Source organism: Pagrus pagrus (assembly GCF_965226575.1).
Source record: "Pagrus pagrus genome assembly, chromosome: 12".
NCBI lineage: Eukaryota > Metazoa > Chordata > Actinopteri > Spariformes > Sparidae > Pagrus > Pagrus pagrus.
The window spans coordinates 30840738-30859660 of NC_140196.1; the positions used below are offsets into that span (position 1 = coordinate 30840738).

Below are 18923 nucleotides of genomic sequence, written 5' to 3' on the forward strand. Positions count from 1 at the left end.
GTACTGTGGGGATTTGGACAAGAGCGTCATTGTTTTTGAGATTTGCGCCGAGTCAAACCGACTAGAGCCAGGCCAGCAGATGTAATGAAAAATGGCACAAGGTTGCAATTAATTTCAAATTGTTTGGAAAACGTTGATAATGTTAGTTTCACAACTGACATCTGAATCTCAGACGTGTGTCTAGTGTCATCACTAAGTCTGACAGCACAGTGGATAGATTCAAGTTTTACTTTGCAGAAAGCAGTGGATAGCAGTTTGGTGGCTCACACACAGGAGAAAACTGCAACTTGTTTATGCTTGTCATTGAGGTATAGGCTACACTGTGTTGAGTTATATCTCATATTTTACACTGGGATTATAATACCTTTATCATAAATACTCAGAACTACACTTTGAAATTCATTTTGAATGTTTAAAAAATGCTAAAAGTTCTCTGTGTACAGAAGTCAAAATACCAAGTAGCAGCACTACTGCAACACTGATTCATGATGTTGTCTCTTAGTTTCTTCCTTTAGAGAAGTAGAATATTTGTTCTACAGTTTAAAGGATAACTACCGGTTTTTACAACCTGGACCTTATTTCTATCAAAATATATGATAATTTACTCACCCAGATAACTTTGGTGTCATTTGGCATCGTTCGGACGAAATTAGATCCAGTGTAGCGCCGATATATCCATATAATGTGAGTAACGGGGCATCGACACACAGCCTCTATATAACACATTATCTGCCACGAAACTAGTTCATTTCACCAATATTTTGTTATGATACGCTAGTGCTATTCCCCTCTGAGTCCGGGCTCGTCTGTTGTCAACATCCGGGGTCTGTAGGCTGATCTACTACCTCTGACCTGGAAGATGTCGTCTCTGAGCTGCGCGCGCACCCGCGACAGCCCGGCTTGTTTACCTGTAGCTGCTGCTGCTAGTTTGACCCCGGATGTTGATAACGGACGAGCCCGGACTCAGAGGGGAATAGCGCTAGCATATTGTAACAAAATATTGGTGAAATGAACTAGTTTCGTGGCAGATAATGCGTTATATAGAGGCTGTGTGTTGATGCCCCGTTACTTGCATTATATGGATATATCGGCGCTACACCGGATCTAATTTCGTCCGAACGACTTCAAATGACACCAAAGTTATCTGGGTGAGTAAATGATCATATATTTTGCTAGAAATAAGGTCCAGGTTGTAAAAAACGGTAGTTATCCTTTAAGTATGTTTTTAAATGGCTAGGTTAAGCAAAGTGCTTCCATACAGATGTATTATCTAAAGCTTTGTTGTTTAAAGGAATAGTTCACTCTAAAACAAAATTCAGTCATTATTGACTCACCCACATGCTGATGATAAGTCCGGTGTAGTTTCTTATTCCTCAAAGTGCAGCTGGAGACCCGCAGCGGTACCCTCCGGCAACGATAATCCATATAACGAGCGTAAATGGTGTCCGAGAAGAAAAGGTCCAGAAAACTACAGAAAAACTTTGTAATATTCCTCCATACTGCTCGTCCACTGCAATCCAAGTGTCCTGAAGTGGCGACATCCAGAGTTTACTTGAAACAACGCCATTTAGTACATTTTTACAGCCTAAACAGTCGCTATGCTATATCTGCCTGGAGGCACGCGGCTCGTGCAAGAATTTCCGAACGCGGCGCTTCGGGGCCCATACCTAACACCCTGCCAAAAATCAAAAACTTTTCCAGAAGTGCACAATTTTTATGAATTCCCTCCTGACTATAAGAGAGGGGGAGAGGCGGTATCGGATTGATATCGATATCGGCAGATACTCAGTGTTGTCTTATATGGTAATATGGTATTAATTATAATATGGTACATCCCTAGTAATCACCCCCTAAAGGCACAGCCAGTCATGCAAATTAAACAAGCAGTAGCTCATAGCACCAAATCCACAACACAGCCTTAGGATCTGCATTCTGATTTTCAGGTCTTTTAATACACAAACAAACAGACTACAGTACCTCAGATTAAGCTGTTCATGTTTTCATACAGTTTAAATCATCTCTGCATTTTAAAAGATTAAAACCGTTCTATTTTTACAGTCAGCTGCATGTGGTTTGTTGTGGAAACGTGCACCTTAGCACACACTGAGGCAGCCTACTGGACACACACACACATATAAACACATGCACACACACACACACACACACACACACACACACACACACACACACACACACACACACACACACACACACATATATAAACACATGCACACACTCAATGCAGCCCAGGAGAAGGGTGACAAATCATGAAGTTTTGCAGTTATCTCGTGTGTGTGTGTGTGTGTGTGTGTGTGTGTGTGTGTGTGTGTGTGTGTGTGTGTGTGTGTGTGTGTGTGTGTGTGTGTGTGTGTGTGTGTGTGTGTGTGTGATGGCGTGACATCAGATTGGTGAACGAAGCACGCTGTCACTGTGAATTATCATCCTGTTAAAAGACACCATGTTCTGTCAGGCTGTGTGTTTAGACGTTAGGGCCAAATACATTCAGCCATCCTCACTCAAGCAACAAAACAAGCTTTGAGGCTTAAAGGTCACTGAGACTCACTGTGCAGGCAAGTCCAATGAACTGATCCCGATAGAAGATACAGAGCTCTGCTAGTGGAAAGGAGAGATTACTTCGCTGTATGGTGTCTTCACTATCAACCATCTCCACAGTAGAGTGTTTAACAAGGAAAACAACTCTCTTGGTCTTTCTATGTTTGCCAGGTGTTTTTTTAGTCCAGTGAAACTCATCTAGTGAAATCAGCAGAACATGAAACTTTCACGTCTTAACTTCCAGCTTCTGAAGACACTGTCAGTAACGTTATATGAGATTATCTAACATGACATCAGTGAACTGAAATGTAATAATTATGAATCACCCAGACATTATTTTCAGCACTGTGTTCTTTAAAACCATTAAGTTTTCATACAACATATACACTCATACATCTGATATATCTGTGATAATATAGACCAGCCCGATGTATCGGTAAGGCTCTATTAAAGACACACATTTAAAGCAGGAAGGCCTATTGTAATGGAAATGTGGATCCCAACTGTGCTAGGCTGACTGCTGAGTCAGCCTAGCGTTTGTGTGTGTGTCACTTCAGTCTGTGTCTATTTTAATGACGAGGACACTAAAAGCAATCAAATTCACATAATTCGATGGAAACTATAGAGTCTTAATAGTTTGATTTATTCAGTGGTTGCCGGTTATTGTGAGTCCAGGTGCTCCGACAGGTAACGTGTGTCCCACAAAACATGTTGGGAAGTGAACATGGGTCCCTCAGAAAAGTGTATTAGAAAGACATGTGTCCTGCTTTAAGAATAAGTTTCTGCTCTCTTTGTGGGCATACTTGCATTTGTGTGAAAAGAGGCTATTTTTGTTGGTGATGAAGGAAAATAGAGCGATGGCAGAGGAACTGATGGGACTGATCAGTGAAACATACAGTATGAGGCCCATCTCCTCTACCTGCTTCATGGTTACAATGCAAACTGTTCAGTATTGATCCTGAGTGCTTTCCTCTGGTCAGAGCTCTGTTTTTAGTCAGTCACTGAAAACACAATGATTTGATTTTACTACACAGTGTACTACAAGTGTTTCCCACACATATAATTTACTTGGGCAGTTCGGCCAGGTATATCAACACCCGCCCAAGTATATTCTTTTACTTTTTTTATCCGAGAGAATGAAGGCTGATTGATTAACAATCTGCCCTCATTGTTCCCCTCCCGTCTAATGTCAGCCACACATGCTCTGCAGAGAGAGAAGCTCTCTGGTGTTACATCCCTCCTGTAAACACACTGATTGTGATTCAACCTCTCCTGTTTAATGAAGGCCTACCTATGCAGTCGTTTTGCACAAACTTGTGGGTGCACACATGGCTCACCTGCTGTTATGACAACAGAATCGCACATGAAAAAAGTCTGAGGTGTGTTTTTTGGGCGACTTTATAAAACTAAGGTTGCTGGTAGAGAGTGCCTGTGTGCATTCATTAAGGTGGACAGTTAAAGCAGACCTATGTAATGTAGGAAAATTCTTGAAGTGATTCTGAAGAAAGATTTTGATCTTTGATTTTTGAGTCTCATTCTCAGGTCATCACATGCTCAGTTCTGATCAGGCAGCTGACTCAAGTCAGACCACAAACAGCGGTTGCTTACTGATATCTTTACCTTCAGTCTATCAAACCCAGCGCCGACTGAATGATGCTGCTTGACAGAGACAAATAATTTCTTTAATCGATAGTCTGCTGCCTCAACAATCGATTAAACTGTTTTAATCACCAACATGATCTGTATTTGATGTAAAATCAGAGTTGGCTAGTTTGGGAGATAAAGGAACAGATAAAGTGAACATAAAGTTACTTGAATTTTAAATGAAACACAAAATAATGACTTCATTATAATTATGGAGATTCTGTCTGTCATTGTTCAACAACTGGCAACAAAATCCAGCCAACACTTAGGCGACTAAATGGCGAATGTGTGATATGATCAGTTTGTGTCAAATGCCTTTTTGTATTTTTAAAATCACAAATTAGTTACAGTATATTTTAACTAAATACATTTTCCTCATACCAGTATTTTGTGTTTTATTTTGATATATTGTGTGTTATATTTGAAAAGCAAGCATCTGTAATCTGTGACTATAAAATACATTTGGTGTATCCATGCCTGTCTCTGATTGTCCATTAAGACATTTTTAATCAGTTAAATTCTTAACGCAGATTAATTGATTAATCGTTCACGTCCTGACTGCTTGCTCTGCTGTGTTTCTGTATTGTCATTTAAATAGTTGTTGTGGCTGCTCTGGTGAAACAGTATAGGCTGGCTGTGTGGGCTGTAGCATGACCTTGACTTGCTCTGCTGTTTACTGCAGAAGCCAGCTCTGGTTTGCAGGCGGGCTGGCACACAGTGAGGCCATTGTGGTCTGGTGCTCTGCTGGCACTGTGAAACAGTGACTGACTGGCCGCTCTACTCTCCACTCTTGAGCGAGAGCGGATGAAAGAGGGCAACTGTCCTGTTGTCCAACTAGTATATACTGAGACTGAAAGACTGTTGCCTACCACTCGCTGCACAGCAGACCAGCTGCAGTGTATACTGCAGATTTACTAACACACAGCATGAAGAGACGAGCTGCATCATCAGCACTGCATTATTAAAGGATGGAGGGAGAACAAGAAAAGCAAAATGATGCAAATGCATCAGTGCAATGTTGCCAAAATTTTATTATCAAACTGACAAGTACAATTAAATGTGCAGTTCTGGCCCATATGTTTGCCCTGACCGTGTGGTCCTTATATGGTCAGCGTGTTATGAAGTGTGCATTTGTATTGGCTTTGTAACAGGTCTGGAGTTCTTCATGTGAGTCGAAGGCTACACATCCCCCAGTTGTATTATCTGTTACTGTGGTACATAAGCTACATACATGACAAGATTTAACATACTGTATCATGGAATTGTCATTTCATAATTTCTCCCTTGTGTCTGCAGGCTTTCAAAGAGATGCTGTATGCTGCTCAGGACCAGGCCCCATCTATTGAAGGTATTACACACATTATATACACACACACACACACACACACACACACACACACACACACACACACACACACACACACACAACAAAGTCTGCTCCATTATTTGCTAACGGATGGCCTCTGAGCACCTTGTACAAGGAAGTCGAGCTGCTGCTTGGGTTGGAAACAGGAAGTTGCAAAGGACAAGCAAATTAGCAGGAACCTGAGATGAGCTTTCTTTTAATGTTCCTTCTTAACGGACCATACCAGTGATTTTGCACCAGCCCAGTTGTCAGGGACCGTGCTGGCAGGCACGAGAATGCACGGTGTAATTTTCCAAAAACATGAGTTTCATTAACAAAAAATTAAAATAATCAATTTACAAAATATTCAATAAAGTTCTGGGCCTCTAAAATAGGTCAACTAAACAGAACTTAAACTTTAACTTAACCTAAACTAAATATAACCTAGCTCAGGACAGACTAAAAACAACAACCTCCAACTGAGACATAAGGGTTCACATATATACTGGCTGATCAGGCCATTTTAGACACACAGGAGGGATAGACAAGGACGTAACCATTTAAACAAAACTACAATAACCACAAATCATAACTATTAATAAGTCTACCTGATCTTAAGTGAAGAAAAATAATAAACATTAATATAATAATAATTTCCACTGAAATAACATTTAACAATCAAACCATGAACTATGGCCCCTCCCCATGATGCAGGAGGCCCATGGTACAGTCCACTTAGCAGCCATCACTATTTAACTCCAGCTGATGCAGCTCCTTTTGCTGGCCAGCCTGGAACTCCATGGAAACTCCCAGGAACTGGTAACTCAAAGAATATTTTATTAACTTCCAAGACAATGAAATAACTTAAAGGTAAAGTTGGTAATCCTGTTCAGAAACACTTTTTGTTATACTGGGTGAAATGGTCTTTCCACCCTGAGAGTAGTCCATACATAATGTGTTCAGAAAAAGGAACGAAATAAATCAGACCTCTGTGGCAGCTGCAGGCCTGTAAAAACTCTGACCAATCCCTCCCTCTAGGTCCGAGTTGAAAGAACCAATCAGATGCCTTCATGTCTCGTCCTGCCTGCACCCCCCTCTGTCCCCCCCTCCTCCCTGCGCGCACTCATCACGTGTCACCGTTGCCGGATATATTCATCACACTCCATATGGAGTTAGCAGGAGATACACACTCCAGGTCAGAAGGTGGCGGTAATGCACACCTAAAAGTTGTCTCCAACATTACCAACTATACCTTTAAATTACTGAAACAAAAATAGCTAAATTGACTAAAAAAAGTTACCTAAATGTGTGCACTACAAAAGGAAACCATTCTGTCTAAACTACTAATAAAACGGAGTGTTATATGAAACTCAAAACCTGTGTCCATTTATTTAACTTTGAGTATTGTGTAAAGAAACATAAGTAAATAAAATAGATGAGTTACCACCCTTAGTGTGTTAGTTCAGTGTGGGGTTGCTACTGCGGCCATCACACCAGTAAATCTTGTCCTTATGAGTTACATTACTGCCTACCATTTCTCAACTCGTGCAAGTGGCACTGTACTTTGTAAATGCAGGTTTCCTACCTCCAGGAGCTTCAGTGTCAAATCACCTCACATGGCCCTGAGACTTATTCATTATAAAGAATCACACGTCCACACTGCTTGTGGTTGAACCTGTTTAATTTTAGAGTTAAAATAGTGTTAAAATCAATGCATGCTCTGTCAGCAACTCCTGGTGGTGCATTCACTTGCCGATGTGAAGGTCTGACGACAGAGCTTTACCACTCAGCTGCCACATACCATTGCATTTGTGAGCTCTGATGTTGTGTGGTCTGACTACAAGTGTTTCATCACTCTGAGCTCTGTGAAGCACACGACCTACCAGAGCCTGTCCAATCAGATCTATTCATGGGCATGATATGTGTCCAGATAACCAATCCAACATGGAACGGCACAGAAGCAATGCATCTCTCCTCCATGGAAAATAGTCTTACAAGCAAAGTTATAATTACTGTGTGTCATATACAAATATATGTTTTTGCAGGAGAGGGTTAAAGGGGCAAACAATAGGCACCAAGGTACTTCCGGGTGGCAGAACACTGTACACCTACAAAATCATAGCAGAGCATGATTATCTTTTACTGGGGAAATTCAAGACTAACATGAGTAAACTTAAGATCTTTTCTGAAGATCTCTCTTCACGTTCATAACTGAAAGCCACACATTATCTTTTGCTTACTACTTTTAGTCATCGGCAGACACCGCCTGAGGTAAAAGTACAGTACTGTAGGCTATTAACATAAAAAGAGTCAGAACGTCTAAGGTCATGTAGGCTACTGATCAAATGTCAATGGATGAAATAGGGAAAGCAAAACATGTGTTAGGCTAAGCTGATGTATGACTGATGTAGTTTCATCATTGGTTTCATCATCATAGCGAGTTGAGTGTTTGCCTAGCTGAGTAGCAGCTAACGCTAATATAGCACGCTATCCATTTCACCGTCAAAAGCGCACGTCTGTACCATTCGATCCGAGTAACAGAAAACGATCATAGTCGTTTTAATTACATAACAGAGAAATATACCATCTACCACAGCCTTTGTAACAACAGATTGTAAGGCAAACAGCAACAGTCACTGAAATAACTACTCAATGGTAAGCTGAAGCTCATTTACAATTAGGCTACTTTAGTAGTGCTACTAGCCTTTAGGCTGCATCACCTTTGACCAAGGTAGGCATTTCATTACCGTCTGAATGAGTTCATCAGTCCCTCAATGATAATGTCAACTATGTCTGAATTTCAACCTTGTCTGTCTTTGAACCAACGTACCTGTTGAAATGTAGATTAGGCTGGCCGACAGTGGGTCTCCTGGCAATTTACCTTAGATGGCATCTTTGTTTGACACTTCAGTCTTCACGTCATTCATTCATACTACCATGGTAGAGTGGACGCAGCATGACTAGCCAATAAGAGACACCTATGACCTTTTGAATATTAATGAGATATCACGTGGCACCCAGCAAAAATAAACTCATTCATTCAAGCCATTTACTCCGTTTTCTCGATCGCAGAGTTTTTTGCCACCCGGAAGAACGTTTATTGTTGTTGTGACGTCATGGTAATTTGTCAGTATATAGTTGAACAGTGCCACTCCTTTTTGCTGTCAAGATTGGCATGTGCCGTTCTGTACCTCCAGGTCCTCAATTACTTTTTATGTGGGGCTACCTCATCCTGCATTATTGCTTAATTATGTGTCTTTGTAAAAGTACACCAACAACAGCCACAGTATGCCCACAATTTAAGGCCTCAAACTGTCTTAAAATGTCTTAAAACCAGTTATTAGAGGCCTTAATTTTCATCATGTAATGACAGGCCTCTTTTTGCCCCTGCACTGCAGCCTCTTCAAGCAAGACAAAACAGCGTGAGCAGCAAAAGTCTTTTCCTGGTATCTTTCCTTTTATCTTATTTTGACAAAATTGAGTAAAGGGCCTGTTTTCAGTCAGATGTATGGGACAGAACATAAACCTCAGAACAAATCACAAAATAATGTCTTGTACAAGAGCAACAAGAAAGACACAAGCCTCCCAAACCTGCTACGCCCAACTTCGCACTGTAACTGGCTTCACTTGTAGGTCAGCCAGCTGCCTATCGATCTGAGGGCATGTGCTGTGTGTGCCATTAGTTTTCATGATTGGATCATCGGACTCTCTGACCCACTTGACACACATAAAAGTATAGAATTGTTAGCATACAGCTGATCAGGTCAGCACCTACTGTTCAATAAATCACAGTATGTTTTGAAGCACGAGGTTGAAAGCCTAGTTAAGTTTGACCAGCTGTCCATGGCAGCAGTCCCAATCAGACTATGAGGAACTAAGTGCAATGTCATGGTTGTCTGTGTCATGCGTAAATCAGTACCTGTCAGGTGTTACAAAGCACCAGGACAGCTCAGAATATTCTGTGAAAGACTTGTTTGAAGATTTCTAATCCCTGTTAAGAATCTGATTGATCAAGAATGATGGACGGACAGACGGACGGAGGGATGGATGGATTGTTGTTGGGATACTGTAGTGCATCCCCATCAGATCCATCTGTTTGTGTCTATATGATTATGGTTGTTTTCAGCAGCTGGGCCTGTTCTGAATGTCCGTACAGTTCAACAGCCAGGGATGTGACTGTGATCAGAGCCTGTGACACAGCAACCGTTTTCTATGTGACTAAAACAGCACAATTAAAAATGTTTCTGGTCCGAGTTCACCCAGACTCCAGTTCACTTCTCCTCTGCTGTGCTTCATCTATCTCAGCCACTCTGACTGCTTCTCCTGAAACTCATCGACAGTTTTATCGTTAAGCTTTCATCAAGTTTTAAGCCTTTCTTTGTAGAACTTGGAATCTTTGCGCCTTCAAACCAGCACTAGACTTGGCCGGAGCCATTATGTTATCAGCCTTGAGAGAATATCTTCAAATTTGGCACACGTCTCACTTTGTCTCAAGGATGAACGGGATGCTCAGAGGTCACTGTGCCCTTACAAAACATGTATGGCCATAACTCTCAGGGACAGCTAACAACAGTAACGCCAGGAAAATGATTCATGGTACAAACACTGTACGTGTTACAGTCTGTACGTGTCCTGTAAACACCTGTTTGACTTGTGTTGGTGTAACTCTCTCACTGACTTATCAGCTGTACGGCTCGATCCAGACAATATGAAACTAGTTCAGAGACACTTGAGTTTCTTGCTTAAAGCTCTGGTCTACGATCTGAGAAAGGTTTGAAAAAAGCATCCCCCCCCAACACACACCCCTCCCCTCTGTGCTCCTTAATCCCTCCCCTCTGAGCTCATATGGCTCTCCCCTCGGAGCCTCCCGCGACACACCCCCTCCTGCAACAAGCACCAAGAGCAACAAGCCGGCCGGCAGAAACCAAACACAGCCCAGCTTTGAATGCGGAGTAACGATGTCGGATTCACAGGTAAAGTTATTACAATGCACGTTGAAACTCACGTAAATCTTGTAAGTCATTACAGTGTCCACAGCTAAGCTCCACAGCCAAGCTAGCCTAACGTCATTAGCATGTTACAGATAGGTTACGTTACAGCTAGGTAATGAGTTACTATTTATCAACAGCTAAGTTAGCCACTTCTAAAAATTATTGAGGGCCAAGAGTCTAACAGATGCTGCCGTCAGCTTTAATCACAACGATCGCTTCCACATTGTGGCTGAAAACTAAACCTGTGTGAGTCTCGGACCAGCTGTGTGTGTCCCAGCTGTTGTCTGAGTAGCACCACGGCCGCGACACAAACATGCCCGTAAACCGTAATCTCTTGTTTATAACAGATAAGACACACAAATACACTATTCGTAACGCCTATATGACAATCCATCATATTGATTTAGCAAAGGCTTCGTTGAAAACAAACGGACAAGACCGGGAGGAGGGTTAGCAAAACAGTTGAGTAGTGACCGGGCGAGAGGTTGTTATGGAGAAATAAATACGGACAAATAAAATAAAAATCCGGAAATAAATCCGAAACCCCTCCGCTTCGCGTTGGGGTTTCATTCATCCATTCATTCATCTTACTTGCTGCTTCATTTAGCTGCCACGAGCAAATACATAGGCTGATTTGGTGTAAACATGATAGCAATGTTAGCTTGTTGTTAGCTTACAATGCTAGCATAGAGGCTAACGTCTCCGTTGAACAAGTAAACAAGTGTTGACAATACTGCAGAGACAGACACGGCAGCTTTCACAGTCATCAGCCAGCACCGGCATGAAAGTTATCTGTGTCACAACATCCACAATAAAGACGAGAGATTACCTGCTCAACAGAAACGCCGCTGTATCAGCATCGGGTCCATATCTTCACGGACCTTTCGCCACCGTTCAAATGATGACGATGTTTATTCGGGTTTGAGCCCTCTTTGTTTCACATCTCCGCTTTGTGTCTTTTCAGTGACAGACTTTCTTTCTTTGACTCTTTGTTGGTGGGGCGAACAGAGGCAGCTGAACTGCTCAGGGCAAAACAAACCTCTTGCCCGCTTGTAGTTTCAAATGCGGAAGTGGATCGGGACCAGACCTGAGCAGGAGCAGGAGAGCGAGGGGATTGGATCGGAAAATCGGTCAATTTCTTTTCAGTTTTGCAGGCACTAGAGAGAATGGATTTATTTGGTTCCTTTTACTCTTCACATTGTGTAGGTGTTACTATTGGATCATAACCACCATCTAAATGATGTTAATAATAATAACAAATCTTTCAAATCGTAGACCATAGCTTTAAACCATTGGTGAATGAAGTGTCATGAAAACCTTTTCAGCCAGCAGCACCAGCACACTGTGATCAATACAAAATATGTGTGAACAATGTAGAAAATCTCATATTTACATCAACTGTCACATATATAGCAGCAGCTGATCAGAGCTGCATCATGTTAAAGCTGCACAGCTCTGACATATGAATGGACACAAACAGAGAACAGGGAATATAACTACAGCTTTTGACTACAGTATCAATGAGGGCTTCCAAAATAACACAAGCTGACCACAAGAATCAATTGACATTTCCTGTAGTTTTAATGAGTAAACCTTGTGAGGATCTGGGAGAAACCCTGTTGGATCAAATCTCAGGTAATGATCACTTAAAGCTATGGTCTACGATTTGAAAGATTGATCATTATTATTAACATTATTTAGATGGTGGTTATGGCCCAATAGTACGACCTACACAATGTGAAGAGCAAAAGGAACCAAATAAATCCATTCTCTCTAGTGCCTGCAAAACTGCAAAGAAGTCCATCCAATCCCCCCGCTCACTCTCCTGCTCCTGGTCACGTCTCGTCCCAACCCACTTCCGCATTTGAAACTACAAGCGGGCAAGAGGTTTGTTTGGCCCTGAGAAGGTAATCTTTCGTATTTATTGTGGATGTTGTGACACAGATAACTTTCATGCCGATGCTGGCTTATGACTGTGAAAGCTGCTGTTAGTTTTTTTCTGTGTTATCAGACGACACGAAACAATTTCTCTCTCTGCATTATTGTCAACACTTGTTTACTTGTTCGACGGAGACGTTAGCCTCTATGTTAGCATTGTAAGCTAAAATTGCTATCATGTTTACACCAAATCAACCTATTTATTTGCTCGTGGCAGCTAAATGAAGCTACGGAAGCCCTAAAGGGCCATGCATTCATACATTTTATTTCCTCCGTTTTCCCGTGATAACGAGTTAATTTCATTTGTTTTCTCGAGATCTCGAGTTATTATCTTGAAATAATAACTGCCGTTTTCCCGAGATAACGGGATAATTTTCTCGAGATCTCGAGAAAACAAAATGATAGTGTAGTATATTCAGTCATTGCAGGGAACATCATTCAGTGTAGCAATGTCAGAGGAGCAGGAGCATATCGATCACCACGTCACATATCTTTTCAATCAAGGCCTGACAGGCTGAAATAACATCATACCTTGCTATTACAGATAATATACACATTAGTGTGCGTAATCTAAAAAGAGGTTAGCAAGGCTTCAGCTATATCGGCGGCGCAATCTATTTCGTCATTAACTACATAGCTGACCAGCTATGTAGTTAATGACGAGATCTCGGATTAATTATATCATTATCTTGGGAAAACAAAGTTTCGTTATCTCGAGATAATTATCCCGTTTTCTCGGGAAAACGGCAGTTGTTATTTCAAGATAATAACTCGAGATCTCGAGAAAACAAATGAAATTATCTCGTTATCACGGGAAAACGGAGGAAATAAAATGTATGAATGCATGGCCCTTTAGGGCTTGAATGAATGGATGAATGAAACACCTCTGCTTCGTGTTGGGGTTTCATTCATACTGTCTGGATTTATTTCTCCATAACAACCTCTTCTGCGGTCACTACTCAGCTGTTTTGCTAACCCTCCTCCCGGTCTTGTCCATTTGTTTTCAACGAAGCCTTTGCTAAATCAATATGATGGATTATCATATACGCGTTACGATGTGTGTATTTGTGTGTCTTATCTGTCATAAACAAGAGATTACGGTTTACGGGTCATGTTCGTGTCGCGGTCGTGGTGCTACTCAGACAACAGCTGGGACACAGCTGGGTCCGAGGCTCATGCAGGTTTAGTTTTCAGCCACAATGTGGAAGCGATCGTTATGTTTAAAGCTAACGGCAGCATCTGTTAGTCTCTTGGCCCTCAATAACTTTTAGAAGTGGCTAACTTAGCCGTTGATAAATAGTAACTTATAACGTAGCTGTAATGTGTAACCTATCTGTAACATGCTAATGACGTTACGCTAGCTTGGCTGTGGAGCTTAGCTGTGGACATTGTAATGACTTACAAGATTTACGTGAGTTTCAACATGCATTGTAATAACTTATCCTGTGAATCCGACATCGTTACTCCGCATTCAAAGCTGGCTCCGTGGTTTCTGCCGGCCTCTGTTGCTCTTGTTGCTTGTTGCGGGAGGGGGTGTGTCGTGGGAGGCTCAGAGGGGAGAGCGATAAGAGCTCAGAGGGGGGGGATTAAGGAGCACAGAGGGGAGGGGTGTGTGTGTGGGGGGGATGCTTTTTTCAAACCTTTCTCAGATCGTAGACCAGAGCTTTGAAGGTAAATTGGGAAGGTTTTGCTGGTCATGGTTTGTAAAAACAGTGTTCGAAGCCGGCCCCTCCTCTCCAGCTGGTAGCTTCCCCATGAGTGCGTTCTTATAATTTGACATCATCTCATGTTTATATAGTATCCCAACTACACAGGTACTGCAAAGGTCCGGGCCCAGGAACGCCCTGAAAACATCAAATATAAGACCATACAGGCAGATTGCAGGTTCTCTGCTGATGCAGACAGTGCCACACTTCTAGTGGGTCACGTCTCCTTCGCTTGCTCTCCCTGTTCAGCCGGTTTAACCTGCATCACGTCACCTAAATGACATTGACAGCAGAATAGCTGGTGTGGCCAGTCCATGTAGGAGGTGAGCCTGTGCCTGGAACTTGACACTAACTCTATGGCTAACTCCTTTTTTTGCTTTTGTCAGCAGGTGGAGAGCAGGACAGAAATTCTGCTTGGTCCTGAGGAGTTGTTGCATTTATTTATTGACAAATAGCATGATACACACTGCATGGTAGCGTTCAGCATTATGACGTTACTGTTAAGTCCTGGTCACACACACAATCTCTAAACTATGCACACAACCTGGCTTATTCCTCTAAGTTTGCTACTTGTGTAACACATTTGTGTAACAAATATCACAATAATTTGGACCAAATACGATATGTGATCGTAGCAAGCGGTGTCACTTCTGGCTTTTTTAGATTTAGTCTTAGTCTCAACTTTTAGTCATTGCTTTCAGTCAAAATACGTGTTGTTATTATTAAATGTGTTGGGCTAGTTATAAATGTTACAGCCATAACACCTGATGAACACGTTACCTTCTTATTGTTACCATTTTAAGAGAAAGATTTAACAATTTAAGAACACAATGAACAATTGCTTTATTTTCTTGTACTCTATATAAACATTTTTCAATACTGACCCAGCACTATTTTGAACAATTAACTATTATAGAGTATAATGTTACAATAAATCAAATAAACAGTTTTTTTAACATGTCTTCACTATGGAAAGCCGTTTTAGTCATAATGAAATAAATTAATAAATTAATAAATAAATAAATAATGCCATGAAATGAGTCCCAAATTAAATAAATAGGTTGATAAATAGACATAAATTAAATATAAATACATAGATTAATTTATATTTTTATTTTTAAAACAATTTTTTTATTTTTTTCAGGAGACTTTTATTTCCTAACGCCTCATTTATTTATTTCCTGATACTTTTATTTCCTAACGTCACATTAATTTATTTCTGGGGAATTTATTTCATAACGTCACATTTATTTCACTGCTCTTTTATTTCATGCTGCAATATTCAAATGAGGGGGCGGGGCTATCTGTACCCTTTCAGAATAAAACAACTGTCAGATTTGGAGACCGGGAGCCGGTGCTCACGGTGGAGGACATGGAGGACATAGATGAGCTCCGGGGTGCTATGCCCTTCTTGAGTGACAGCATAGAACAAAACATAGTATCAGCAGATAATATTTTAGCTAATGTTGCTGACTTCGCGGAGATTCTTGGGAGGATAAGTGCTCTTCATGATATAGAGGTGGATGGGGATATTATGAACATTTTGCACAACATTGAGCACCGTGTTCATGTTGGAGATGCCCAGGGGCAGGCAGTCACACCAGGTGCTGGACGACCACCTTTGCGTTGTCTGGACTGCCAGCCCGAAGAATTGCGGAGCTTTTTGGTGTGTCGTCCAGCACCATTCAGAGGAGACTGGCTGATGGAGGCCTAAGGTAAGCAAACTTGGAAAACAACTACACATAGATAGGCTACTACTTATAAAATTCACAATAAACGTAAAAGCGAATGAGCAGCATGTAGTAGTCCTTAGTAGTCCTTAACTGGCCGTCGTAAAAATCACTTTGTGGCGAGTTTAAGGCCGCTATAAAAGTTGTAGGTAGACGAAAGTGAGCTATTTATATTTTCTTATTATAACATTAAACATTTACACAGCTAACAGTGACGAAAATGATTAAAATACTGTAATTAGCGCGGGCATTCGCGAACGTTTGTTTGACGTTGCCAAGGAGATCGATGTCAAATCTCGTGAGAGTGTGTTGTTGAGACAGAGACAAAGTTCATTTTCTTCTGAATTGTCCGTCTGAAAATTGCCATTTTCGTGTCAAACTGTTCAGAAGAGATGTGTCTTGTGACAAATGAGTCCAATATTTACTATGGGGTGAAGTGACTAACTTCACTAGCATCCGCTGTAGCATCCTAGCCACGTAAATGTAATGCATTACGCCACCACGACCAAATCGCCGCCCCGGAAAAATCTGGCAGCCCTGACACATTTGGTACCTACAGCGGCCTTAAACTCGCCACAAAGTGATTTTTACGACGGCCAGTTAAGGACTACTAAGGACTACTACATGCTGCTCATTCGCTTTTACGTTTATTGTGAATTTTATAAGTAGTAGCCTATCTATGTGTAGTTGTTTTCCAAGTTTGCTTACCTTAGGCCTCCATCAGCCAGTCTCCTCTGAATGGTGCTGGACGACACACCAAAAAGCTCCGCAATTCTTCGGGCTGGCAGTCCAGACAACGCAAAGGTGGTCGTCCAGCACCTGGTGTGACTGCCTGCCCCTGGGCATCTCCAACATGAACACGGTGCTCAATGTTGTGCAAAATGTTCATAATATCCCCATCCACCTCTATATCATGAAGAGCACTTATCCTCCCAAGAATCTCCGCGAAGTCAGCAACATTAGCTAAAATATTATCTGCTGATACTATGTTTTGTTCTATGCTGTCACTCAAGAAGGGCATAGCACCCCGGAGCTCATCTATGTCCTCCATGTCCTCCACCGTGAGCACCGGCTCCCGGTCTCCAAATCTGACAGTTGTTTTATTCTGAAAGGGTACAGATAGCCCCGCCCCCTCATTTGAATATTGCAGCATGAAATAAAAGAGCAGTGAAATAAATGTGACGTTATGAAATAAATTCCCCAGAAATAAATAAATGTGACGTTATAAAATAACTTCCCCGGAAATAAATAAATGTGACGTTATGAAATAAATTCCCCAGAAATAAATAAATGTGACGTTATAAAATAACTTCCCCGGAAATAAATAAATGTGATGTTATGAAATAAAAGTCCCCATAAATAAATAAATGTGACGTTAGGAAATAAAAGTATCAGGAAATAAATAAATGAGGCGTTAGGAAATAAAAGTCTCTAATCTATGTATTTATATTTAATTTATGTCTATTTATCAACCTATTTATTTAATTTGGGACTCATTTCATGGCTTTATTTATTAATTTATTAATTTATTTCATTATGACTAAAACGGCTTTCCATACTTCACAGCCATGTTCAACAATTCACTATGAGTGACTCTATAATGTTTCAATTAAAGAAATGTAAAAATTAAACTCACAACAACATAAAAAATGACAGTGGTAACACGTATGAGCATGCTGTCAGTCTCAGACAGAGACACAAGCCCTTTTCACACAGATTCTACTTTATTGCCACAACAAAGACTCGCCTTTACGCCGACTTTGTTTGTTCACACTGAACCAAGCAGCGCCGGCATAAAGCCGCTCCATTGTGACATTTCATACAGTATGCTGGAACCAAAAGAGGCTGTTTTTCAGGCAGAAATGTGACAAAGATTTGGTAGGACGGACAGGAGGACAGACGGGATGACAGACACTTTTCCATGTATACGTTTTTTCATATAAGATGCTGAAGACATGACCTGCTGCCACATTACTGTTGTTTGGTCCTGTGTTGTTGCTTTGTCGGTTGAAGTGTGGGACATTTTTAATCTTTTATTTGATGAGTGAAGGATCTGTTTAGCTGTCAGGCTGAACACCATCAGACCGACACACTCTGTTGTGGCTCTGTTACTACCTCCGGTGGCTGATCAGAGACAGAAAGAAACTGTCCCCCCTCTCCACCTCTGTAACTTTCATACAGACAGGGGGGCAGAATATCAGCACAAGATTCCCGCTTTGAAAGGACAGTGTGAAAGGGGCTATAGACGGGCAGTCCTGCACAGGACAGGCTCCGACACAGGTCTCTGCTCAGGATTGGGAATTGGGATATATTACAATTTAACAGACAAACTAGACGCACAATTTGGGGAAAATATCATGTCCGACAGCCCATCGCTAACATTTGAGTCCCATCCTTTCTTGTCATTGAAAACAAAACATACATTTCGTCAGTTTTTATTATGAAAGATCTATTTTTAGCTCGTCTCGTCTTAGTCATGGACAAAAGGTCGTTGACAAACATATCTCGTTATAGTTTTAGTTGAGCAAATTAACACTGGTAGGGAGGGGTGGGCGATGTGACCTAAAATATATGTCTTGGTACTTTTGCTTGTTTTTTTTGATGCTACAGCAGCTACACTAACCCCTTGAGGAGCCGCCATTGTTGTTTTCAAACAAATTCTTCTGAACTGCTGTTTCATCAAGTGCCTTTGAGCAAGACACCGAGCCCTGATGGCTGTTAGCACACCTCTGTTTGATTGTGTGTAACTGTCTAAGAGTAAAGCATGGTGTTGCTAAAAAATAGAGCTAAAAACATCAATTGTCCAATGGAAAGTATAGCCCATCACAGAGACAGACATGTCATAATGATAATAATGATAATAATCATGATGACATGAGCTGAGACACAGAGAGAAAAGAGCAGAATAAGGCCAAAAAGGGATAATGAGATTACTGTAGTCTGACTGTGGTGAGGGTGAGAGAGGGGGAGAGCTGGAGGGAGTGGTTGGGACACTCCAATTGACTTAATTTGGTGT

At 41.3% G+C, this 18923-nt stretch overlaps 1 protein-coding gene across 4 annotated transcripts in view; it reads left to right on the top strand.

Moving 5' to 3' along the window:
- Window positions 1-18923, top strand: part of LOC311266862 (xenotropic and polytropic retrovirus receptor 1 homolog) — a 128161-nt gene that overhangs the window by 24265 nt on the left and 84973 nt on the right. For all 4 annotated transcript variants that reach the window (XR_014623774.1, XM_084369468.1, XM_084369466.1 and 1 more), the window contains exon 2: window positions 5494-5545. Coding sequence is in view for 3 of the 4 variants with exons in the window: in XM_084369468.1 (XP_084225594.1) it covers window positions 5494-5545 (52 nt within the window). In the remaining variant the exon portion in view is untranslated. The remainder of the gene's footprint in view (window positions 1-5493; window positions 5546-18923) is intronic.